We start from the raw sequence: 27,928 nt of genomic DNA on the forward strand, positions 1-27,928 counted from the left end.
TGAGTGATCAAATTATTTCCAAACACCCGCTAAACGAGTTTTTCTCAGTGTGCAAATAACCCTAAACAAGTTTTTCGTGGGCTTTATTTACACATTTTGGCCCCTCAACAAGTTGTCGCCAAAATATGACCCCGGGGAAGAAGCCTGGGAAAAAACATAACCTAAACGCGTTTGGCTAGTCTTTAAAAAAAACTTTGGAAAAAAACATAACCTAAATACATTTGACCCCACGATTGACCATTGACATGAATGACCAGTCTTTAAAACCACCCCTTTTTGTGAAAATCGGTGTTTTTGATACCCTTGAGTGTACGCGCGGCCCACGTCCAAAACTGAAAAAAACACCACTTTAAACGCGTTTTTTTTTTTTTTTTTGGTCACGCATGTGTACAGCAATATATTTGACTGCCCCACGGGACTTTGCCATCTCCAATGGTAACTGCCATGGCAACGATGCTCATCAACCAGTCACAATCAAGGATTCCATGCAATCAAGTTACCACTGCATGGCAAAGTTATGCAACGGGGCCCTGGGACATATTTCATGTGATATTGACAACTTTGTAATTGTAATTACCATGGAAACTTTGATTTGATTTGATTTAGCCTTACATGGGAGTTACCACAATACCAATTTGTCACACCAGCCCATACCACGACCCGTTTATAAAAACGTCCCGTTTACTTATAGAAAAATAAAAACATTGCTTGCGGGGAAAGTTTGTCCAGATATCGATTCCTTTTAACTGTTCTGACACAATCCTCGTCATGGTCCAATATGCCCACAATCCTGGATATGCCCTTGGAAGAGGCAAAAGATTATTCCTCATCCATATCAAGTGTATGCCGCGCAAATGCGAGCTCGGTTGTCCGTTTTTATAATGGTTGGTTGACGTTATGATAAAAAATGGTTTTAATTGACTTGATGATTGACATGAGTATACGGTAATCTATGGTTACTCAATTAAGGACACGAGGTAGGTGTAAACAGGTAAGCGGGGGATGCGTACAAAATAAGTGGTGTGCTAAGCAGGGGTTTGATGCGTCAAATATTTGCCATTAAAAATGCTCGAGCAAAATAAAAAAAAACTCACAAAAAATTGCAATTTTTTCTTTTATACAATAGGTGACCCCAAATCATTCGGAGTAGCCAAAATGATGATGATGATGATAATAATGACGATAATGATAATAATGACAATAACAATAAGAGTACTAGTAGTAGAGCCTAATAAAAATAATTACTATTATTTTAAGAATAATATTTTGACATAGTGTAGTAGGTTTCACAGTACACCATGTATCTTTCTTGGGCAAGTGTTGGTCCTCAAAAGGACCATCCAATATTCTGACAAGTAGGAAAATCAATTTTTTTAAATGTAATTTTATTTTTTGTTCCAGGGACACTCTGCTCCCTCCTGAGATACGCTAGGCACGAGATCTGTGCTAGAAAGAGGATGGTATCAATCAAACAACTGGCCCAGAATGAATAAGAGTCGTCAAGGTCATGGAATAAAACCTCATAGATTTCTTTTACACTATTGTTTGATTAAAAATTGAATGAAAGATTGAAGCTACCACACATTTTGATGGAAAATGGTAGGCCTATATTTCAAACCTTGTAATAGAATGACTTACTATTAACGTGATTAATAGCTATATATTTCATAGATTATTTAACCTGATTTACTAAGAAGATTAAAATTGCATTTTGATGATACCTTGGTAATTATCGTTCTGGTCAAATTTCGATTTAAGCGTGTGAGTTTAGAAAAATTGGGCAATTTCCAGTCATTCGGAATGTCTTTTGCATAATAAACCTCTCATTTCGTTTCCACACTGACCATTTCACAAACAGGCGGCGCCGTAATATTTTGACAGCAAGAGGTACAAGACGTTCTAAATATGTTATTTTTTTCAATTGAATAACAGAATTATCATAATAATTTGTGCATCTCCTTTTGATATTCTTGCTTCTATGTCTTCCCTTTTCTTCCTTGCATGTTATATTTTCTATAATCTGTCAATTTTACATAGTTGAAAAAATCATAGGGGGATGCCCCTTCACCTATTTTTTATTCCGCCACTGATTCCACTCTGTCATCGCAATTAATACGAAAATATCCTACACATCCGCGTACTATTTCATCTCATTACACAAGATTGATGAGAAAAAAGCACACATCAGTCAATCTGTCAGAAAAAGCAGCGATATTATTGGCTTAATCATTACCGCAGCTGAAATCAGTTAATGGAATGATTATGTCCAAATGAATAGCCCCGATCCTCAGAAAAGGACATTGAAGGGCTAATTTAGCCGAGATTCAAGTAACGTCGAACACAGCCATATTGCATATAGCAGTCCGACTTCCGCTGACAAGAACTACAATTTGTATTTTTTAATATTTGGTAAGATTTTCTCTTTACGTATTTTCATTGTATGTTTGTATTATTATCTAAACTCAATGCAATAAATAAAGCATGGAAACCAAACATACTGGCAATGCAAGCATAATTTCATGTAAAATTTACATTCAATTTAGAATTGGTAGTATGTTAGCTTATCCTATACACGGAAATAATAATAGTTTGAAGTGTTTTTATGTCATTTTATCCTATTTTATAGCATCGACCAATTACCATGGCTACCGAAGGCACCCTAGAAGACCGAGGAGGTGGTGTACCGCAGGGAACGATGTTTGCTCCACTTTCAATCATGCGCACAGTACTTTTCGCCGTCGTCCCGCTCATTATCATTACGATGAACCTCTTCATCGCCGTCGTTTTGGCCGACGATGATTTGGACTTCACCGACGTGGATACCTTTCTATACAAGCTAATCATTTCACTCGACATCGTTTCCTTGATCGTCTATCCTGTCATTGGACCCTTCTTTGGCTTTAATGTCCTCGGATCTCTGGATACCATCCAAATGGTTCAGGTGTGCTTAATATCGTGTTTCACGTATGCCTTTCTTCTCCTCCTAACCACATGGATGTTATCCGCCATCGCAATCAACAAGTACATTTACATTACTTTTCCACTCAAATACCCGATTTACGTTACCATTAGGAGAGTGAAAGTATTCACTATCCTCGCTTTTCTCCTTTCTGTGTTGTGTGCTCTGATATTCCTGCCATTCCGCCACTTTCCGTTTCTCGACACGCATGAATGTTCCCCAGATGGCTTTCAGGCAACACTGCCGACGACTCTCCCATATCTTCTTATGCTGCCGATGTCCTTGTCATTGCCATTGGGTTTGATAATATTCTTCGACTTCGCTATGATACAAAAAGCGGTATCGCAGTCCAAACGCTTTCGCCGTGTAGCGGTTCAACAACACGCCGATGACGAGAACCCAGCGAGGGACAACTTACGCGATGATGTTCAAGGCGTTCGAGAAGGGATACGACATCGGGGACTAAAGAACGTTATTCGCCTTGTGTCGGTAGCGTTGTTTAGCTTTATGACGAATGTTCTGACCATGATAACGCTTTGCTTTATTGTAGACGATTCAGGGGTTGATGCAGTAGTTTTCCTCCTGAACGATGTGTCACAGTATGTTTGGAATAGTAAAATGGTAGTCTTGATGCTTAGCGATGTCAAGTTGAAAAGGGCCACGAGACAGAGAATAAAAAAGATTGCTCGAAGGCTTAAATTCAAAGGACAAGAATACTAATCAAATGCACACTCCCAGGGAAGACATGGAAGTAGGGGCGTGTGTCCCTCTTGCCCCCATCCCGGAGTCACGTTTTTGTCATCTGAGTATGACGTATTCACATTATTTCTGTTATAGCAGAAAAGAAACACAATTTATTTCTAAATTAGTGAAGAATATAGAAATATGTCTTGCTGACTTCTTACAAGCCTTTCTCTATCTGCATTATCTCTTCCTCTCTGTCCAGCAACCGTCTCTCCCACGCATCAGACACATTTTGTTTTTGTCTATTACCTCTTTCATTTCCCTTTTCACTCTCTCAATTTCCTTTTTTTCCTTCCCTTTATGCATCCTCATTCTTTCCTTTTATCACCACCCTCTCTCTTTCTCCATACTCACACTCCCTCCCTCTCACTCATATCCAATCTTTCTATGAATCTGTACCCCTTCCCCTTTTCTCTCTCTCTCTCTAGGTTCATTTACCTCTCAATCTCCTCTCCTTGTTTAATCACCCTTCCCTAAACCCCTCTTTCGCCCCACCCCCTCCTCTCTCTTCCCCTCACTCTCTCTCTCTCCCTGTCAATTACCTCTGATTTTCTTCCATCCCCTCCCATACTTTCCTTGTTTACAAATATTTTTCCAGGCATTGGCTTATATGAAACCTGTATTGTTTTTATTATCATTAACTTCAAACTATAATACACTATGTTCTAATTTTGATGTAAAGGATAGCAAAGAGAACAATTTGACAATAATATTCTAATACAAAAATGAGCCCTCACCTTGATCTTATTGCAAAACTAGAATTACATTGTATTCCAATGAATAATTTTACATCATCTTCTGAGTTGACTGTGAATTGGATTGGGGCGGGGAGGGGAGTGATGACAAAAGTGGTTCACATCATAAGCTACAAATGATAGCTTGATGATGTTACTGGAACCATGCACAAGTGATCATGTGAAATGGTAGGCTAATTACTTTGAGCTACATACATTCATTATAAACAAATACAATAAAAGACCAATCATTACACACTAAAAATTGGCAATGCGATCAAAAGTTAATGATTGTTTAAAATGAAAAAATCGATATGCATATCCATATGGAGTGTTAAGGCTTTGGGATTGTATATTCTTTTTTTTTTGGCTTCTACCCAATAAATAAGGTCACATTGATTGATCTGATAAAGATCTGATTTATCAGATCTTTATCAGATCAATCAATACAATTTAAACTGAGTATACAATATGGACATCCATAATTACAATTGAGGCCAAAAGTTTACATACACCCATGGAATTCAGTGAAAATTGTTCACTTGCCAAACAGCGTAAAATTTACTAATCTTTAGAAATATAAATACTACCATGACAAATTTGGTATCAAATGAAAGAGTGTATTAAGCTCTTTCACATGATTTGGATGCTGTTGGGATTAAAGTATATTTCAGGTGGAATTTTCTTTGAAGAAAAAAAAAAATATTTGTGCCAAATGTATTCTATTGTTATTATTTTCAAGCATTGTTTCATAGAAATATATAAATGTCAAATCTATGATTTATATTACATTTTCTATCATATGTCACCACTGAACAAAAAAGTATACCTAATCTGAAATGTTTGTGTTGAGAACTAGCAAAAATATGAAATGCTTTTGTCAAGTTTTTATTCTTAATTTGTCTAAAATATGAAGATTTTGGGGGAAACAAGTGGAGCGCCTCTGACAGTCTCGCCTGTATTACCTGAATCAATATAGCAGCAGTGCTGACTTTGAAAATGACTATAAAATAATTATTCACAAAACACACCATTCATATAATAATATGCTACTACGTTCATTTACCCTAAATGACATTTGACCTTGATCAAGTGAGCTACAACTTGTGCAAGATGAGCTATAATACTGGATCACCCCTATGTCCACATTTCATTAAATATATCCATAAACTTCTTAAGTTATGATGGCAATAAAACAATTACCTACAACATGGCCAAAGTCCATTGACCCTAAATGGCCTGTGACCTTGGTCATGTGACCTGAAACTTGCACAGGATGTTCAGTGATACTTGATTACTCTTATGTCCAAGTTTTATGAAATAGCTCCATAAATATTTTGAGTAATGATGGTAATTCAACAAATACCCCCAACATGCCCATTGTTCATTGACCCTAAATGACATTTGACCTTGGTCATGTGACCTGAAACTCTGGCAGGTTGTTCAGTAATACTTTATTACCCTTATATGTATGTTTTATGAACTAGGTCCATATACTTTCTAAGTAATGATGACATTTCAAAAACATAACCTTAGGTTAAGATTTGATGTTGATGATGCGGCCGCCCAGGCTGAACTAAGATTTTTTTTTTTTAAATTCAGGAGCAGCAAAGCGATGTATTTTATATCTGTGCGGTCCATTTTGACATGGAGCAGACATCTTTGCCAGCCATTCAATGATGTTTCAACAAGATGAAAAAAAAAATCTTTTAGAGTTTAACCCATTTCCTAATTAACCTTTAACAACCCATTTTATTGTCCATCGCAGACTAATCAATATTCCAAGTCAGAATAGATTCAGAGGAGCTGAGTTATTCAGATCTTCAAGTTCATCCTGACCATTTCATGTGTAAACAGCCGATTCGTCTATTGCCAACTCGTCCATTCATCACATGGTCTACCTTCATTTAGGCTAATGCCATTCCGTCCATCAACATTTCGTCTAACAACCATTTGGTCCAATAATCATTTTGTCTATTCACCAGTTCATCTACGACCATTTTGTCTAATAACCAGTTGGTGTAATACCCATTTTCTTTTCATTCATTTCGCCCAATTAACACTTATCCAATCAGACCAAATGGTTTATGGACTAAATGGTTATTGGACCAACTGCTTATTAGACAAAATGGTGAGTGGACGAAATCGCAATTAGACCATGTGGATAGTGGATGAATTGATGATAGACCAAATGATAGTAGACGAATTGGCATTAGACCAATTGGAAATAAACCGTTTCATGGACCTGTTATAGCCTGGTGGAGGAGTCACCTCCAGGCATGCATTAGAACAGTTCCAAATACGACTGATTCAAACATTTATTTTCTGACTATTTTTTCAGATCAAGCATTCTAAAAATCTTAAATGTGTCTTTACTGTTCTTGCATGGCAGCGCATTTTGAGACAAATTCAAGTATGTGATAGCTAGCTTGATCATTGAAACACTGATAACCAACACAATTTTGATCACTGATTTGATCAATTTATGACCCCTTTTTATTTGGTTTATACTCTTGCAACGTTTTTCATTAATATGAAGGGAACAAAAATAAGGAAAGAATGAGACAACTTTCGATGGGACTGTACATCTTTTGATCATCCCACTTGCTTCTCAGCATACTTGAATTCTACCCCATAATGCATTGCAATCAGAAACTGTAAAGGCACGTACGTACTGACTGTGTACCAGCCACCCATATCTTAACATTGTGTTTCCAAATGGAAGTGCATGTACAAAGTCTCAAGGAATAGTACAACTTGGTAGACAAACGATTATCAATCCATCTTCTACATGAAACCTTTACCATTCCATAAAATGACTGCACATGTAAAGTATCAAGTTTTGAGGTCCAACTTCTCTTTTAGAATCTGGACTGCATTCGATGTAAACTTGGCAACGCTCTTGTGTGATTCCTGCAACACTGTGCGTATCCTCTCTGTGGCATCTGCATTTCCACAATCCGCAAGGCTAAGATATGTGAGAAGAAGAGGAAGAGAAAAGCTTTCTTAGACATGATGTTACAAATCTCGGCCACCCCCCCAAACAAAAGACTTAGCAAGACATAGCCTTCTGACAAGGCTTTGTGACCAAGGTGATTCTTACTTTCCATGACATGCAGGGAATGAGACAAGACTAGCCAGCAATAATATCTGACACAGCAGGCACAAAATTTATTTTCGGGGGCTAATTTTCACAACTTATTGTCTACATCTGCAGCATTGGATAAGCTTTAACACTGCAGTAAAAGGGAATTTTCCAGGACTCCTTTTGGACTTTCCATGGCTCTTTTGAACATTTGGGAGGGAAGATCGCCCCGGGTCCCTGTATAAGTTTTCCCCCGTGGCCCAGTGAATGTACCAAATCTCAACTTCTCTTGGATTCTGGCCCATACGTGAATGCATGAATTATTCATGAGCATGCCAATGAGCTAATCTGCTCTGAAGATGCTAATGACGTCATGCTTCTGGTATGCGTTCACTTCTGTGGGGCAAGGGCTCATAGAATGATATGGTCGCTAATTGGATTCTACATCTGAAGCAGAGCTGCCAACCAAACTTGACAAAAAATCCTATTATTTCCTATTTTTAGACAAAAAATCCTATTCATACCCGTTATGTACTTTCCTACTATACATCTCATTATTTTGTTGTGCTCACTGTAATTTTTTTACATCCGACAGGCAAGGTTCCACATTAACTTTTTTTAGTGGTGGCCCGTTCGGGCCACCAGAACCTTCAAATTATTTTTTTTGATGGCCCGATATTAAATTTTGGTGGCCCCAAAAATATAAAGAAAAACATTAAAAATGAATACAACAAACTTCTGAAATATCAATTCTGCAGCCACTACCACTAAGTCACTTTCACTTTGTACATCTTGTATGTAAATCTTGTTTGCTGTTATTTTACTTTGCTAATTGATTTTTGTGGTAAAATATAAATTTTTCTATCATTGTAAATATGAAATGATTGAAACAGAGTAAAATGTATTGTTCCCAGGATGTGTAGACACACACTCATAATAGTAAAAACAAATAGTGCAAAGCTAACTCATATAAATGTACAAAACAATGATTTTTCCTTTCTTCCTCTTTGAATCCTAAAACCTAGATTATACAGGCTCCAAATCCCATTTATTTTTGTTTTCTCTTTTGCAGCATATTATAGCAGGAGAAAATCACAGAAAAATATGCTGCAAAATTAGAACAATGCATAAAAGTGGGAAACAAGCAAAAAAATTAAAAGAATATTACAAAAAGAAAACAAAAATAATAAAATATAAGTGAAATAAAACAAAAGAAAGAAAATGAATAAAAACAGAACAGGAAAAAAAAAGTAAAAAAGAAAAAAAATTAAAGAAAAAAGAAACAAAAGAAAATGAAAAAAAAACTTAATAAAACAAAATTAATAAAAAATGGGGAAGGGGGAAAAAATGAGAAGCCATTACAAATATTTATAACAGCTGTACGTAGCAACAGTTTAAGCCAATTGAGCAAATAATTTTCACTCACCTTTTGGGGATGGCCCATTTCAATTTTTATAACCTTAATTTCGTTTGTATTATTTTTTCAGTAGAAACATATTCTTTAATCAGGCATATTCAATGGGAAGGGGTATATGGTTTAACCACTGTCAAAAAAAAAAGAAAAAAATAAGAAAACGGCAAAAGTTATATCTGGAAAAAAAGTGTGAGAAGTCCTTTACTTTGTTTGCCAAAATATTTGAAAAATTCACATTTCATATCAATGAAATGCCTTCCCAAAGTATTTTCTTTCTGAAGAGTGGTTTAAGAAGTCATTTATTATTTTTTGCTAGAAAAGACACAGCTTCGAAAGAAACCAAGTATCAACATACATACAAATGCATATATGGGACTGTGATGTACTCACCTATGTGTTTTTATGTGTATTAATACATTTGGAAATCGGTCTTTCTGAGTCAAAAGAGAGGTCATAATTCCTGTTTTTAATGCTTGCAAATAATCAGTTTACACCAGATTTGAGTAATATGGACTGTAGAAGGGCATTTCATTGTTGTAAAATGTGACTTTGACATAGATTTTTAAAGTTCTGTGGAAGAGTTCTTAGCAGCAACATTTCGTATCGTAGCTCCCTGAGTCTGAATAGGCTGATAGCGCACAGATAGCAACATGTAGCTGCAGTGGTTTCATGCAAAGCTCACGCACGCCAGCCGGCCGCCCGGCCGGATAATAGCTACTGTATGCTATAGCGGTAAGCCTATGTACTGTCATGTGTGTGTGTATTTGTGTGTAGATCAACAAAAAGGGCGCATGACGAATTGGTTGCAATTTGAACTGTAAAAAGTTGATAAATGCGTGCAAAATCGGGAGAAAAATTGCGCTGTGAAAATTATTGGTTGCCCGATTCGGGCCACCAAAACTTAACATTTTTCAATAATGATTGCCCGAGGTGGATTTCTGTAATGTCGATCTTGCCATAGCTATATTTACAAAAAATCATATTTTATTTGTAAAAATCCTAGTGTCGTATTTTAAGTGAAAAATCGTACGGAATACGACAAAATCGTACTATTTGGCAGCTCTGCTGAAGGAATGGGTACAATCCAGGAAGTTAACACAAGAAATCCAAATCAGTTTCCTTAAGGCTCTGTGGTTGGCACGTTTACCAAGGTTTGAGCAGTTAGTCTCTTTTTACTAGTCTTTCAGTTTCTGTTATACACATCATGGCCCTGTCTAAAGGCTAGGCAAGAGATCTCAGCAACATGTGTTTTTTCTTCAAAGAGGATAGTAGTCAAAAACGTTGCAGGGGTTTGTATAAACAAATGACATGATCAATTTACAGTCATCCCAAAAGACCACTAGTTCCTCCCGACATTCTAGATATAAACCTTTCTAATATATAAATTCCTATTCAATTACTATCCCATTACATCACTCTTGTATCTGATCATTTTACTTGTATGGATACGCACCAGTCAGGAGGCCTGATAAACTAGGGATGTGTTTCATAAAGATCTAATTGCAACTTAAGTCGCACTTGACGTGCATTAAAATTCGCATAATCACATTTTACATATCATGCTCATAAGATGTGTGCTACACTGCTACTGATTCAATGAGATTACGTGTTACATATTGAGTGCGTGTCAAAACTTCAGCACGATTCGCATCACTCTGACTCTTTGGGGTGTTTCACAAAGATTCAAATATGACGTAGAATTGCACTTGAATGTCTAGTTGCATGAGGTATAAAAGGCTTGACCACATTGTCAGATCATGCGCGTTACATATCACATACACGTCGGCATTTTAGTGTGACTCTAAGTCATACTTACATCTTTGTGAAACACCCCTCTGGACAGCATTCCCAGGCCAGACTTGGTGAAAACACAGATTAAATTATATCAAACATACCTGACCAAGACTAAGGCCCCTCTATTTATCCTGAGCCAAGATTTGATGTTTTCATCTGATAACTCCTCTAGCAGACAACTCGATAGTGAGCTTTGCACATCTATAACAAAACACATCATAAAGCAAGATATTACTAGCTATTATTAAACACATTTATCAATTATCAGACAGATTCAAAAGGAAACTCTAAAACAGATCATAAAGCAGATCATTGATGGCTATTCATCTAAATATTTCAGACATATTGTGAAAGAAGCTCTAACCAATTGAAATGTAGTTATTTCATCCTGAAAAAAATTAATGCTCGGTATTAATTGCTTACCTCCTTTTTCTCTCTCTGTTTTCTCATAAGCCAACAACCTTTTGAAGAGAAGATGCCCAGATGGATGCTCAACAATGTGCATCTGAGAAGATGGAGGAGGAAAATGAAATTCAATTCATTCTTTTTTTCAATTATATCAATCTGATTCAAATAACATAAAATGAAATTAGATATCAAATGAATCAATGAATTCAATACTAAGGACCTTACAAAATAATGTGGTTGAAACAAACATGAACAATATTTAGCAAAATAAGGGATAGTTTATAATCAAATTCTTTGGCAAGAAAAAGAAAGGTCTTTGGCAAAAATCCTGAACAAATTGAAATGACCACACTTAACATCAAGGTTAGTGTGCAAGGGTGTTAAATTTCTCTGTTTTCCCTTCTTTTTAAGCCCTCCCATCATGCATTGCAGATAAGAAAGTTCGACCCAGGGGGAAGTAAAGGTCAACTTTAGAAAGTAGGCCATTCAATTCCAAACCAGAAGAAGGTCGTTATAAATGAATGAATGAGTTCTCTGTTGCATTCAATAAACTCTCAATATATGTATGTTCTAGAATTGCCTTTCAAACTATATCTCATTCACCATTTCATGTCATAATTTGCATCCTTAACCCTTTAAATCCAAAAAGCCGGAATACCGGCTTCAAGTCATGTGATTAAAAAAGCAAGGGTTTTAGATATCAGGTAACCTGTGAAATGTAAAAATATACCGAAATATAATACTCTCCCAAGGAGGTTTGTGCGATGATACACGGCGACTCGTGTACGGCCTATGCATAAGCTATTGCTGAATTCTACTTCCGTCAAAGCAGTTATTTTGAGACAAATTTGAGAATACCGTTAGTACAGGAAGCTAAACAACATCAGCCAGGCGAGGCCGGGTACCAACGGAGTGAGGCGCCGCTGACATGGCTGAACTCAAATCATGAGATCATTTATTTCAAACATTATGTAAAAAATGAAGACTTTCAATTAAACATGAAAAAAAATAAAACTTTGCATTACACTATTTTTCATTTTTCTTTAAATGTTAAAGGTTTTTTATGTGAGAACCTGCCATAACATGTTAAGAGAACATTGCTCCCTACATGTAGTCTGCACGCACAGACCCTTATTGAAATTTTGATCCACAAGTGGGTCTTCACACAAGACAAGCAAGAATACAACTTTCTGTTGAACAATAGGACCTTCTGTACACACAGGTCATTGGCAGAAACCTTAGGCTGCATATTCAGACCACTTTCCTCAAGGAAGGGTTTGCACTTGTCTGCTGTGCATAGCCTTCACTCGAGTTACGGGTCTTGATGTGCAGCCTACTCATGCCTTGTGTACTGAAGGCCCTCTCGCTCGGAAACAGCAAGATTTTATGTGCTAGTCTTTGCGTGGAGACCCACTTGTTGATCGAAATTTAAATCAGGGTCTGTGTCTGTAGACTAGATTTGCACAGCAGACTAATCCCACCAGCAGCTATGGCACTGGCTTGAGTCTTTAAATGGTCCAGGAACAAAAAATGTTAAATTAACGCTGCGAACAGCACCAAGTTCTCACGTCTGCTATAGATGCAGAAATAAATGAGAAATAAAGTAATGATAATAAAAATAGTAATAATAATAATGATGCTAATAAAAACAATAATGTTATAATTATTATAAATAATGATTATCATCATCTGCAAAAAGATCAGAATATCCAATAGTCGTCATTCCATGAAAAATGTATATCCCTTGTGTAAAGCATTTGCAGTGTACATGTACTGCCATCGCATGGTCATGTACCATTCAGCCACTTATACAGTAAATCAACTTTTACATGAAATTCATTGAAATTCTGTCTTGTCTGACTGTCTTAGCATATTTGGCTTGAAACTTGCTGCCAAAGCACAATCAAGTATCATCTGCCAGGGTAATCCTTTCAATTCCTGTATATAAATATCAGAAAATGAAAATCCCAACATTTCTTGAAAATTCCCGAAAATTCCCAATAAATTCCAGTTTATTCCCATGGAAAGTTTCCCCCGCGAAAATTCCCGGGAATTTTGCAACCCTAGGCCACAAATGATGAAAAAGCATTAAAAAATAAACAAAACTGATGCAACAGAATATTGTTAAAAAAGCTTCTTTTTTTTTACTTACATCATCCATCTTACTAGGATCATTAACCAGGATTGGAATGAGCTCCTCAGCTGCCAGTGTGGCTAACATGCTGTATACTGCATTCTTATCACCTGTGATATAGAGAGGGATCAACACATGTAGATAAAAAAAAGTTGGGAATCAGAGGTGTTTGAGGAAGCAATTAAACACTCAATAACATACTTCAAAATCAAGTTTGATGCAGGCCTGCTGACATTCGAAAATGAAAAAAAAAGGAGTCCTAATCGCACAGAACAATTATTTCTGCTCAATGAAAGGTGTGTCTCCCTCTTTTTTTTTGGTAATTAAGACAAGTTTAGCATTTTTATATTCAAACATTGAGAAATTATGACTGTTGAAAAACAATATTACTCTTACATCACTACCCCACATCACAAATACACTGTACATATATGGGCTGATTTATTTTTTATCTTAAATAAATGGAAAAACGGAGTGCTCCTCTTTTTGGTCGATAAAAAATCTTTAAAAGGGGGATAACTCCTGGAAAATAAATGGTAGTTGGCAGGCCCGTTGATGCCTATGTATTTCTGCCCATAGGTCAAAATCAACATAAACTAAGCACATATTTTCATCATTCTTTTCTATTCAGTCTTTAAGAGTATAACACAGTGTTTTTGTTTAGTTTGAGGGCTGTGTTTAATTGCAAAACATCTGATGTTTGTTATTTATTTTAACAATATCTTTGCGCATGTGATCTACATGTGAGACGAGCATGAACAATTTTGTGTCCTTTTGCACACACATGCAAAATTGTCCTATGTTCTCAAAAGGATATTTTCATACAAATTTCATGTGGTTGTATATTAGTTTGGAAAAATATATGTTATAATCGTGGGTTTGTGTAGAAATGTTGATTTTTTTGTTGAAATCACATTTGCCCACATATTTATTAAATTTAATATAAAAAAATCTGCATGTGCATGAGAGGATAATAGAAAGACCGGAATAAAGGGAGGCTGGATAAGAGAGGTCAGACTTTAATATTATAGAGAGACTGTAAAATCTGCATTACATAAAGAACAATATATTCACCATGTATATGTTGAAGCATAGCCAGTGCTAGTTGACTATTTGATTTACTGTAAGCCATCTCCTTGGTGTGGGTGATGAGAAGCTTCAGTAGAGCAGGAGATACAGCTTCCAACAGCTCCTTTCTTCTCATGCCACTGTCCTTTTTACTGTAATAACAGCATGGGGAAAAACATATCATCATGATCAAGCCAGATGTAGTGCTCAAGATTTAGGTACAAACATACTGTATACTGCCAACATGTAGATCTATAAAAGGATGGTTGTGGTGGAGGTTGAGATAGTGGTTGTGGTCATGGGGATGATGATGGTGACGGTGGTGATGATGGTGATGATGATGATGGTGATAATAGGATGATAATAATGATGTTGATTATGATAATGAAGATAACAAATTTGATGATGAAAGTGATGATTATACATGTAATGTTGTTGTTGAAGGTGAACATAGTGATATGTGATTTTGAGGTGTAAAGTTTTTTTTCTGATACACCTGCATTAAGGTAACAATATAATATTTATTTTCTTGCAATTCAGCATCTTCATTACCATATTCAAATAAAGCATGATGAAAAAACCTTCATACCTAATTCGACATAACCTTTTTCATGTTGGCCCAAATTACAGCACATGAATACCAAATCACTCCACATAAAATTAGTGTAATTGGCCAAGTCCACAACTCAATTTACACTCATTTCAATGGGGCTAAATAAATATTCAGGTAGCCACATTAATCCCCATGGCATACAAAATACTGAAATGCAAAAAAAGATGGCCCTTTGAAGACTAGAAGCAAATAAAAATTGAATTACCTGATTTGGTTACCATCCCCTTTCTGTAGTTGCTTTACAAGATCTGGATGGAAGTGAGAAGCATCTCTTGGAGCTAACAGGTATAGCAAGACTTTCCGTCCGTACTGATCCGTCGCTACTTCATATGCATTCTTCATCATTTCCTACGCAATTGGAATTGAACATACCATTGCATTACACATTAGAGCTATGTAATTCAGATGTGAGCCAGCGGTATTGAGAAATTTGCATTAACCAACCTCATCATTCTTTGGCAAGTGGATTCTGTTAATTCCAATGGCTTTGTACAGGAACCACTGTTCCAGCTTCAAACAGGTCAATAAAACTACTATGTAACACAATGTCATTATTGGGGCAGTCAACCTAAACCTCAACAAATTCAAATATACATGTTTCAGATTAAGCCAGGGAGATGAAAAAAAATAAATGAAAGGGCATTCGGTCCTCCATGATATCAAAGTCATGTAATCATGCATAATAATAGGCATTGATATAACGCCATTTATCTAGAAATTTTCTATCCGAGGCGCGATGTTATTATTATTATTACCCGGCTTTAGCTCAAGCTGCCTTTCAGCGCTCATGCATTCAAGGAATTAATCCTGCCGGGTACCCATTCACCTCACCTGGGTTGAGTGCAGCACAATGTGGATAAATTTCTTGCCGAGGGAAATTACGCCATGGCTGGGATAGAGTATGTGTTTCTTTCATGACTACAATGTGAAGCATTGTTTTTCCCAAATTGAATATCAGGGAGCCTTAGAATGGTGATGTAACATCTGTAACATTGGCAAAAAGTGTTGATATACACATGCGTGAGGCAGATGCTCTTGATCCATATCACATCGCTTCATTTCTCAAAAGAGTTCTCGGTCTATTTATCATCCTTTCAAATCGGCCAAGTATTCCTATGAGCTGCACATGCTGGATGATTTCTTACCTCATTAAAAATATGTACATCATGAAAACAATGGGCAGATGTTCCATAAAGCTTACTATAAGTTACAAACAACTCTATGTATGACAAATGACCCTTTCCTTTTGTAAATGACATATATCCCAGTTTATCTCAGTGGGGTACCGGTCTCCAGATACTCTCTGGCATGTCGGGAGTGGGTGGGTTAATTTGTGCCCGTTTCTATTTCTATTACTGCTCTTGTATTGTACATATGTTTATTATCATCATGTTTGATTCTTGTTACCTTGGTATTTTTTTCTTATGCCTATTATTGCCATTGTTGTAAGTTGTTATATTTCTTCTATGCCCCCAGGAGGGGCCGTCAAAGAAATAAAATCATTGTCATTGTCATTGTCATAAAGTAATTTGCAACTTAAAGAACTTTATGAAATGCCCACTAGTCAAATGACGCATGAGACTATATAGTGCACACATGCCTGAAAATCATGGTTATTTATTGATTACTGCACTATTTGAACTTATAGTAGCTGAAGGACCTTACCTCAATGATGACTTTGCTAACAATCTTGGTATCATCTACACAATCAAAGAGTGCAAAAAGTACTTTGTGTCCAAACTCTTCCTTGCAGATCTTCAGAACAAAGGTTTTGAAGGACTTGATGAGCACTTTGCGATCCTGTTAAAGAAGAAATGATATACTTGTTTAAAAATCTGTGCTTTGCTGTTCATTAATTATTAAGTATGACAATGATAATGATGATGATGATAATGGAAGTGGTTGTGGTAGTGGTGGTGGTGGTGGTAATGATGATGATGATGATGTTAAAAGTGGCGGTGGTGATGATTGTGATGATGGTGATGATGTTGATGAAGATGATGGCAACAGTGATGATGATGGTGGTGATGATATAAAACACAGCTACAGATCTGAAAAATGTGTATTTGGTTAAAATCTGATGATTGTGTCTTTTGGGATTATGTTCTAATGAACAGATAAATAACCAGGAAAACCAATTTACATTATTATCAAGATATTCATAGCAGTAAATGATAACTTTCATGAAATGGTTTTATCATACCATTATATAACAAGAAAAATCATACGGCAAATATTGCATACTTGCACATTAATACATTGGAAACTCTTGACCTGGAATTTTTAAAAGTTCATTTTCACACTATACACCATGCTTCAATAATATCTAGGATCACTGCTGCTCATATTTACTTGATTACTTAATCACTCTAGTTCTATAAAGGAAACCTCCAACTATCATTAGCAATACAAATTTTATGACCTCATCATTTGTGTGTTTCATTACACATGTGTGTGTCTGTGTGAGTGGCATCCATTTTGTGATGTCACTCATAAGCGTTGATTTTGACAGAATGGTTGATTACATTATACTCAACACCATGCACTAAACACAGTGTTTCTCAATATGGAAACAAACCCCATTTAAACCCATCAGGTTTCCTAGGATTTCACATCTGCACTACTACTGATTAATCCTTAACCTTCCCTGCACTTGGAATTCATTGTTCAGTTAAATTTTTTCTTTGATTTGTCAGTCCTAACTTGTGGCTTATCAGGGCCCTGGGAACGATTTTTTTACAGGGGGTGCCGATTTGACAAGCAAAAAAAAAAAAGGGTTACGCAACAAAATGAAGGTCACTTTGGTCCCGAGAAATTTGATATGCAAAAAAAAAGATAAAAAAGGGTTCCTTTTTAAAATGTACATAATTTTTCTTTTATTTACAAGTTTTGCTACATCCTACCAGAATTCCAGGGGGTGCTGCCTATGGAAAATAACACATGCAGTAGGCCTGGGACGAATACCCTTTTTGCCATTTGATTGTTCGCCAGAGTAAATAATCGATTAGTTCGATTAATCGAGATTCCTGGAATATCAGAAATCACACACACAAAAGTTGACCTACTTCCATGACCTACCGGTAGCTGCTCTAACTGGTATGATGGGAGTGGAACTTGGAATAAATGCATTGTATGTACATACAAGGAACATGTACTTGCTCTGTTTTGTCATTTATCCCGCCCTCACTGCACACAATGAACGAATAGCAAAGGAGATTGAGAACTGTGCGTGACCGCTATATGGTGCATGGATGTGTTGTATGTATTAGCTATGCTTGCACTTGCTCTGGTATGTCATAAATCCTGCCCACGAGTGCACACAATGGACGAAAAACAAGGAGTTTGAGAACTATGTGCGTGACCTCTAGAATGCATGGATGTATTGTATGTATGTATTGCGTATGTTAGTACTTGCGCTGATATGAACATACATGTAGGTCCCTCTCATGAGCCCATTCCAAGAACGAATAGCAAAGGAGATTGAGAACTGTGCGTGACTGTGAATGGACGTGTTGTATGTATTGCGCTGATGCGAACGTAGATCCCGCCCACAAGCCCATTCAAAGAACGAATAGCGAAGGAGATTGAGAACTGCGCGTGACTGGGAATGGATGTGTTGTATGTCTTACGTATGTTAGTACTTGTGCTGGTGCGAACGTAGATCCCGCCCACGGTCCCACTCAAAGAACGAATAGCAAAGGATATTGAGAACTGCGCGTGACTGATTAATGCATGTGTTGTATGTATACTATTACGTATGTTAGACTTGCGCTGATACGAACTTAGATCCCGCCCACAAGCCCACTCAAAGGACGAATAGCAAAGGAGATTGAGAACTGCACGTGTCTGGGAATGGATGTCCTGTGCATGTACATGTATCGTATTGCGTACGTAATCTACATAATAATTATGTTCATGATTGCGCTGACTTTTATCATAAATCCCACCCATAAGCCCAATCAAAGAACCAATAGGAAAGGAAAATGAGAGATATGCCCGTGCCTAGAAAATAGTAGAAATGGATGTGCTGTGTATTGCATTTCGTACTTGTGCTGACATCCCGCCCATAGGGTGGGAATTAGTGGGAATGGATGTGCAGTATTTGTAGTGCTTTTGCACCGAATTTGTCATTGGGAAACCCCCTCACTAGGCCCTACCCATCATAATATAGCAAGTTTGATACTGAGGTGTGGCTTCTCAGGACTGATTCAGAGGATTCGCGTACAAGTTAACTATTATGACAATATGGGCGTATTTGTTAGCGCTTTTGGAATGATTATTGGGCGTGGCTGTAATCACATACAATGTATAATGAGCAAACTGAGCTCACCCGACTCAGTGCGTCCAGCACAGCGCCTATAGAGACGTACGTGCACATCAGCCCAACACATCTGAATTGTGCGCGGTCGCCGCGGCTTAGTCGTCATTGCGTGTCATGAAAGAGATACGATCTTTGGAATTCGTTAATTTTAGCATAATTTTCATTTGATATCTTGCACTTTGTTTTCAAAAATCTAAGTTTACAGTCATGTACTTTTGATCGAATGTTTCAAATCAGTAATCATCATCTGGCGAACATTCGATTAGTGTAAAAAGTAACATTCGAGTGCCGATTGTTGGCAAACTGATCGAATGCTTCGATGGAAAATTTATTTTCCATAGGCAGCACCCAAGCTTTCCAGGACCACATGGTCTATGCTATTTTGTATTAGAAAAAGTGGTTGGCCAAAAATCCTCTCATGACTATGTAAAGAAATACAAGAATTGATCTATTACCTTTGCTGTGCCAAACCAGAGACAATGCATAGCTGCCCGTGCCCCATCCTGGGTGTGAAGAATCTGAACTACAACATCCCTCATAGCTTCAATTAGCTCCTGTTCAAATTAGAGAGAAAATGTATGAAAACATCTGACTTTATAACAATAATAATAATAACGGCATATGTACCCAGGGTAGCCACTTCAGTTCTGAAAACTGTTCTCGCAGTGGGCCCTGCTATTATTGTTACCCCGGCTTTAAATAGCTAGGCTGCCTAGGCGCTCAAGCATTCAATTAATTTCTTCCTACTGGGTATCCATTCACCTCACCTGGGTTGAGTGCAGAAGAATGTGGGTAAACTTCTTGCTGAACGAAAACACCTCATGGCTTGGAATCAAACCCACGTCTCTCAGATTGAAAGAAGAGAGTTTTAACCACTAGACCACAACGCACCCATAAACAAACCAAAAAAAAAACTGAAAAGACTCCAGAGTTGTGGTTCATCAAGCTGTTCATATTTTAAGCATGACTTGATACAAGACTGGTTACACTTTATTGGGCATTATCAGATTCTCATTCATTTTGATTCAGACTCATCAGCAAAAGGAAATTCCAATCTTTCTTGCTTTTCCTAGTAAGCATATGGATGCCTTGTTTATTATTTGTCATTGTTTGATAAGGGATTTGGGAAATTCAGTTTTTGTAGAAAAACCAGCAATATGGGGCATCCTCTAATGATAAGGATCACCAGTTGTGCATTAAGCTGTGCTTTTCTATACATTTTACCCACTTTACAAAAACTTGGAAAAAGTGGTATCTGCACCTGTTGTCTTCAACATCATTTACTAGTAATTCGGTCATGCGTGGCACAAATGGTAAAAAAGGGTATCAATTGAAAGCTGATGAGTTTATCTTTCACTTTCATTCAGAATAATTTCACGAAATAAAATATAATTCGAATACCAACCCTCTAGATTTGGATTACCTTTTTTCTGAAACGTACTGTACATGTATATCTTAAAAAAAGAGCCTTAAGAAAAGACTCCTAAAAAATTACCAGCTCCTAATTCCAAAGGAAATGAATATTATGACAGCACTATTACTGTTATGAAAAAAAAACACACATACACAAACATTATTTTTGTATTTCTCTTAAATTTTGAATACATCAAGGATTAACAGGGGCAAATTATATATTAACAAGGGAATTATGGGAAGTGTCTTTTTAGAAATATTCATGGCACCTTATGGAATTCAAAGAAATGTAAGGTGAAAAGACTTAAAGGCCTGAATTCACAAAGGTGGTTTTGAAAACCCAGTTTATGGTTTATGCAGATTTCCTGTATAAATTACTCTTAATTTAGTGCGTATCGGGCGCGTGTATAAAAATGTCCAACGCTGATGCGCGCGTTTGTCAGTGCCAGAAATTGACGCCTGTTACCATGGTTAGATACACTATTTTATTCATGAGTCCACTTATTGAAGAGTGGACTCATTAACCCTTTCCACGCGTACTTCGCACCAATGCACACTCGGTGCCGTGCGAACTTCGCATTTCACACTCAACAACAATGCATTGTTTCCCTCCCTGAAAATAATTCAGTACAGATGGGTTCATGGTCCAGCGCACAAAGAGTTAATTAAAAAAAGTGGACTCATGAATAAAATAATGTGGATAACCACAGCAACAGGCGTTAATTTGGCGCACTGTGACAAAAGCGCGCATCAGCATTGGACATTTTGTAATATATGCGGTAAAATAAGCATAATTTATACAGGATATCTGCATAAACCATGGACTCAACCGTGGGTTTTCAAAACCATTTTTGTGAATTCGGGCCCATGTGTTTGATTCTCTGAAAACAATTAATTTCAATCTAGTTAAGTCAAAATTAGAAAAAAATATAGTTAAGGATATTTAAGCCATCAAAAATTAATCCATCACCATGCTGGCAGAAAAAAAAAATATCATAGCAATGTTGCCCAATCAAACAAGAGAGGGGGAACACATTTTATAAAATCCCCTAAGATTCTAATGAATTATCATTATACAGGCTACTAAAAAAGTCATTCTTTTGAGTGAATATTCGTTCATATCAATACCTTTTTTTCCAAAAATTAAAGGTTTGAAGAAAAGAAACAATACTTACTGCTCTCATTTTATCTGGGGCATGAAGCAAGAAGTCATATATGGCTTTGTGTACGATAGTGTGCTTGATAACAGTCCTAGAATGGAAAAAAAAGAACAGCAATGAGTAACAATAATACAACACATCTGATAAAAGCTGTAAACATATTGAATGTGATTTTTGTTTCAATTTTTCAATTAAATAATGTGAATCTCTGATGTATACACATTTATTAATATTTGAAAAAGATTTCCTTAACCCTTATTTGACCCCCCCCCCCTAGATCTCGGCCGCTGATTGTGCTATCAGGAAATTTGCACACGCGTAGAGCCAGATTGAAACTACAAGACTGTATAGTAAAATTTTCACAAAATTAATCAGACTTATTTTTTAATTAACTATGCAAATAAGCGGATGAAATTTGCTGTAAAGATGGTTTGTGTATGTTTTTGCCTTTAACTCACTTTATATTTTTGGTGAAAGTAGCAATTACCACATTTCTAACAAATATCTAAAAAAAATTGCCAAAACATAATAAATTTTCCTTGTATTTTATCTATTTTTTTTAATGAATTTCTTTGTTTTTTTTAAACCTCTGTTTCTATTGTTTCTTTCAGTGGAATTTTTCAGGAACCGTTTTGCAATCATAAATAGCATGAAATGAATCCATTTATATCGAACAAATGTAAAAATAGTCATACATTAATGATTTTTGGGTTGAAAACACAATTTGCATTGACTTTATACACGGGATCACGTTTTGATTAATTTTGGGTCTTTCAAAATGTGGCGTAATTTCGGAATCATGTACTTGGGTGCCACAAATTGAAAGTAAAAAGTCAACAAGCAGCGTAGTAAAAAAATTGTGTGCAGCGGCGTAGTGACAAAATTTGTCAAGGGGAGGGGGTCAAATTTAATCCCCCCCAGTTAAGGGTTAAATTATAATTCATTTAAGAACTCTTTATCTATTTGAAATAACTAGTGTTGCTATAATGTGACAACATGGTCCCTAAACATAACCCAGATTTTACTAGCTAAAATTCACTTTTACATTTCTTTATAAAATTTAACTAGGTTAAATGAATGTAAAGAAGATAATAATTAGGGAATACTTTCAAGAAATGTAAATCTTTATTGTTGATTCTTCCAACATTGGGAAAAGCAGCTCTTCCTACTTCTGATTTGCAGCTAAGACAAGAAATTTTCCCTCCAACACGAATTACATGACAAGGCTTCGGGGTGGGGAAGGGGAAGGCTGGATTTGGGATGAAATATATGTATAATATATGATAGCATATTGTCTACAAGTGGGGTGGGGGATGGGGGGAAAGGGGGAGGTTGGTTTACGGGTCTCATTTGAAGATAGAATTACTTACTTATCAAGCAGAGGAGTGAGTGTTTTAAGCATATGATCCATGATGCCTTGTCTGAGGGTTGGGTCTTTCTCAAGGATTTCCTCAAGGCTGTGTACATCTGAGGACTGAGGAGAGAAAATGATTACACAAAGAGATCATTAAAGTATTCCATCTACAGTTGTAGAAGAAAAGACAATGGGATTATCATTTCAGTTAGTTTTGTGGTGTTTTTCTCTTTGGTAATGACCTTCATAACACTTACCACAAATAACAGTAAGACAGTCTGTCGAAATATTGAAATGTCACAGTTCTGATCGTTTTAAAACAAAGTTTGTAGCTTTTAATCCCACATCAAACAGTGATATGTAAGAGCAGTAATATAGGTATGACCTACTTATACCTTCGACGCTGCAAACCTAGCTCTATACAAGTGACATAGATTTGATCATTTTAAAACAAAGCATGTAGCTTTTGGTCCCCCTTTATTGTGTGATATGTGGGAGCAGTTAAAGATATGACCTATTTTACCTTGAAGACAGCAAATCTTGCTCCATAGAATTCCTCCAAGAGAGCTGACCTATCCTTGGCATTGGCGTGGTTGTTGTAGGCTTCCTCCAGCACTTCTGCAGCTTCCTTGTGCCTCACCAGTTGACAGACCTTGCCATGGAATGACTGCATGATGGCCTGTCGCTGCTCCTTCGACCCATAGCGGAACATCTTCAGCACGTAGAACTTGGCGTACTTGCATTTGACGAGCTCCACAACGTGATCTGGAGGGAAAATGAAAATTGGAAGAAATTCATATTGTACATGAAATTGATTGTCTGATTCTTAGCTGTTAACAGTTATGTTTCAAGAAGGACAATTCACAATTTGCAAAGCTTTATGGATAAATCACAGCATCCTACAGATAAAAATGTGGGTACTCATGTCAGAACTCTAAAACAGAGCTATTTCTGAACTGTCTCAAGTCTTTTGAATTTGAAAAAAAAAACTCAAGTTTTTTATTTGTGTCAACAGAATGAAACTGCTGCAATAAATGCAATTTCAGAAGTGACCAAGTATGTTCATTGTGTGCATATTTGTAAGAGTAAATACCTTTAACTTCTCCAAAGATCTTTGTCCTCTGCTCAGGTGTCCCAAACTGAACACAACATTGGATCACTCGAACTGTGTCGTGTGCCTTCACCAACTGTGTAAATACAGAAAACAATCAAGTAAATAAGAATTGTGGCTCTGCGTGTATCAGGGTTAAAACACAAAAATTCAAGATTAATTTTATTGCATTTTCATTACTTTCTAATAGATATATAAGCAATTTATTTTGTGTGTGGTTTTTGTGAATTAATAAAACCACCACTATACTAGCATAATCATTGTACAGAGTATATTTAAAACTCATGCGGAAATATGATTAACCATTATCACATAATTTGTCTAGTATTTTAAGTACAGTCCGACCTCTCTTATCTGGCCTCCCCTTATCCGGATCTCTCTATTATCCGGACGCACACTTGCCGAGATTTTTTTTTTTCAATTCAATCTAGTACGTGAGGAAATGAGATTGCAATCTAAACTCAATCCTATACCCAAACTCACTTTGATTACATATATTTTTTAATATAGTCTACCTAAAACAACATTATTTTTCATGAAAATATCTCACCCAAATCACCGAAAGAACTTAGGCAGGATAATAATCGGGGCGCAGTTCAAACATTTCATTACGTTCTCTTTTTGTTTCCCGGGAATAACAACACATGTCTCACTAGCTAACGCTAGGCCTAATACGGACAGCGCCATCTATCATGTTTGAGCCTACAGTCAGTATAACAACGGCTGACATTGCGAAGCTGCGATAGCCGCCGCGATGATCTAATTGTAAAACTTAGTTTCATCAAGTCATTCATTCTCTTTCTTTCGAGGTATGCTCGATTTATACCTCAATCATTTTAGCATGTAAATTATCCAACAGTTTAGGCCATCGTTAATTTCATTTCCGTAAATATACCGCCTATAATTTGCACTGACACTGCAGAAAATACTGTCTGTACACCCACTACCATAGATAACGTGTAGCTACCGCCGTTGCCGGGATCGAGGCAGCAGCTGCGTGTATTTAATATTTGGTTTCCCCGATCCGGATAAATCCCTTATCCGGATTGGTGCTGGTCCCAACGTGTCAGGATAAGAGAGGTCGGACTGTACTTCATAAAAAGCATAACTTACATCCAATACTCGCCCATCAAGAAGTTCACATAACTCTGTTATGTGCTTGGTTCTAGTTTCTGGTTTGCAATTATGTCTGAAATAAAGACCAAATAACAAATGAAGACTATAACAGTCAAACCATGACAACACAAATGATTTGAAATTTAAAAAAAAACTGAAATAAAAAGCTATCCAGAAGAAAACAGGAAATTTGATCAAATCAGATGCTAAATTAAAAAAAAGTTGTTTGACATACTGTTATTTTCAGAAAATAATGATACACACATCATGGACATGGACAGTATGCAAATGAAGTGAGAGGCAGACATCACACAATCGCTATTTCCCCTGTCTGGAAGTATTATATTATTGAAATTTGAAATATTCTAAGTTTCCTAGTATAATTTTGGGTTTGATTCCTCATGTAACATGATTGAATGTTAACTGTTGATGACATAACATGACAACATCCAAATTTCAATTGGAGACAATAATTGGATATTGTGTCCAAGAAATCTATTGTGGTTTTAATGTGTCTCAGGCAGGAAACAAAATGCTTTGAAATTCTATAAACCCCATAAATTATCCCTACTGCGGCACTGCCCATATTTAATCCATCAAGTTCCCAAAGAAAGGGTAAGAAATTTTATCTGTCATCTCTACAATGCAAATAGGATGGAGGGATAGCCCATAGCATGATAATGCTTCGTGCTTGAACACGTACATGTACAGAGGATGGAGGCTTCAAAGAACTAATACATGTACTTACTTTCTCACAACCTCCCAAGCATTTTTGGCTTTCTGTGCTAGTTCAAAGTTGCTCTTCACTTGCTTCCTGACTTGCTTTCTCTCCTTCTTCTTCAACTCCTCCAATTTTGGCCGTTTACTCTTTTCTGGGAGGAAAATAATAAAGGTGAAAAGAAAAATAAGGAAACAATAAATGCTTAATTCTGATTTTTTTTTTCTACTTCAATATCGCTTCATATCAACATGATAATGAAGGAAAAGTCAAGGAGAACAGCAATAAATGAAACATTCAAAATATTTATGCTATGCATAATGTGACTCGAATGGAATATCAAAAATTATCATAAGTTTGTGAGCTTTCAAAGGGCGATTCCATACGTGTCGTACGGGACATTTTGTCAACAATTTCTAGTCTCTTAGCTGATTGCTTGAGCAATTAAAAATTATTTTTGGTCAATAATAAAGTTATATTGGGTAGTCAATGTGAAAAAGTGACTACCGGTACCAACAAAAAATATTTGATTATGGCTGAATTGGGGCGAAAATGTTGTGTGTCATACGGGACTTAGAAATGTCCCGTACAACACGCAACATTTTCACCTCTAATTCACCCATGGACAGCATATTTTTGTTGGTTGTCATTTTTTCATGTGTCTACCCAGTAGTACTCTATAATTACCACAAAACAAATTGAAGTTCTTCGTTTGTTTGGACAATAGGTTGACAAATGTTGCGGAAATAGCTGATTTTTCTAGCATGGAATCGCCCAAAAGGAGAATGAAACCCTTGGAACATGTTAGCTTGTATGAAAACAGAAAAATTTAAGAAAAAGATGCATGAAAATTTGATAGTTTTACAAGTGTGACATCACACATTTTGGTTGCATTGCAAATGGGAAGATGCTCACATCATTACTTCTCTCAAAATTCAAACACTCATGACTTTCTAATAATTTGTTCAATATTTATCGAACCTTCAAAATTTTTGTTTAAATGAACACATAAATAAATAAAGCAATATAAATTGAATGAAAATACATTGAGAACGGATATGAAAATATATAATAAAATTGATTCCTATACAGTATGAAAGAATAGTTAATCAATAGATGAACAAGATATAAAATACAAATATTTAATGAATGAATACAAATATTTTAAAAAGTATATGAACATGTCAGACAAATCTTACATTTTTTGTTCAAAAAATTGGAAATTTATCCAGGAACAAAAGAAAAATAAGGTAACTATTTATATTGGTATCATCTATCAAGAAGTCAAGAATGTTTTATTGCAAAGGCATGGTTGTATTCTAAATGTCAAAATCAATCTGACATTTTAAATTAGGTTTCAAATCAACGCAAATTATGAAATGGTTACCTATATCATCATTGCCTCCTTTGTGCTTCTGTCCTCCTTTCCAGGGTTTATCCTTATCTTTCTTGAAGTTCCCCTTCTTTGGGAATGACTTGCCTCCCTTCTGACCTGGCTTACCAACGGAATTCTCCTTTGACTTGGGAACTGGTTTCTTGGCACTTGGCCTCCTCTTGTCTGAAAACTTGGATAGCTTATCCTTTCCATCTGGTGTCTGGGTTGCTTTTTTAATCTCTGCTGTCCTTTGAGCTGGCGATTCTGTCTCCCGCCTGATCTTTTTTATTTTCCTATCCTTCTTAGCACTATCAGTGGAACTGTCCATGTCCGAATGCTTTCTCTTTGGGGATCCCTTTCCATCCTTGGTATGACCTTTGAATGTCATTTTCTACTAGGACAAAAAA

General features: G+C 36.4%; 2 protein-coding genes across 2 annotated transcripts; one reads left to right on the forward strand and one right to left on the reverse strand.

Annotated features, from left to right (window-relative positions):
- The first annotated feature begins 2,641 nt into the window (after positions 1 to 2,641).
- On the forward strand, positions 2,642 to 3,679 carry LOC129271659 (beta-3 adrenergic receptor-like). Its single transcript, XM_054908951.2, has one exon. It carries the CDS (start codon positions 2,642 to 2,644, stop codon positions 3,677 to 3,679), a length of 1,038 nt encoding a protein of 345 aa, XP_054764926.2.
- Positions 3,680 to 4,309: 630 nt separating this feature from the next.
- LOC129271143 (pumilio homolog 3-like) lies at positions 4,310 to 27,928 on the reverse strand. Its single transcript, XM_064106293.1, has 15 exons — positions 27,534 to 27,928; positions 26,177 to 26,300; positions 25,426 to 25,501; positions 24,295 to 24,388; positions 23,725 to 23,966; positions 23,218 to 23,321; positions 21,863 to 21,938; positions 19,730 to 19,828; positions 16,619 to 16,753; positions 15,159 to 15,301; positions 14,347 to 14,492; positions 13,291 to 13,382; positions 11,154 to 11,235; positions 10,832 to 10,931; positions 4,310 to 7,405 (listed from the first exon to the last, which is right to left on the reverse strand). Exons 1-15 carry the CDS (start codon positions 27,907 to 27,909, stop codon positions 7,273 to 7,275), a joined length of 2,022 nt encoding a protein of 673 aa, XP_063962363.1. The 5' UTR covers positions 27,910 to 27,928; the 3' UTR covers positions 4,310 to 7,272.

Source organism: Lytechinus pictus, chromosome 11 (assembly GCF_037042905.1).
Source record: "Lytechinus pictus isolate F3 Inbred chromosome 11, Lp3.0, whole genome shotgun sequence".
Taxonomy (NCBI): Eukaryota; Metazoa; Echinodermata; class Echinoidea; order Temnopleuroida; family Toxopneustidae; genus Lytechinus; species Lytechinus pictus.

Excerpts from the sequence above, each read along its gene's own strand:
- LOC129271143 (XM_064106293.1), bottom strand. The coding sequence starts at position 27,909 with ATGACATTCAAAGGTCATACCAAGGATGGAAAGGGATCCCCAAAGAGA. Across the intron at positions 23,322-23,724 it reads CAAGATTTGCTGTCTTCAAG|TCCTCAGATGTACACAGCCT; the intron begins GTAAAATAGGTC and ends TTCTCTCCTCAG. Across the intron at positions 11,236-13,290 it reads ATCCTAGTAAGATGGATGAT|ATGCACATTGTTGAGCATCC; the intron begins GTAAGTAAAAAA and ends CCATCTTCTCAG.
- LOC129271659 (XM_054908951.2), top strand. The coding sequence starts at position 2,642 with ATGGCTACCGAAGGCACCCTAGAAGACCGAGGAGGTGGTGTACCGCAG.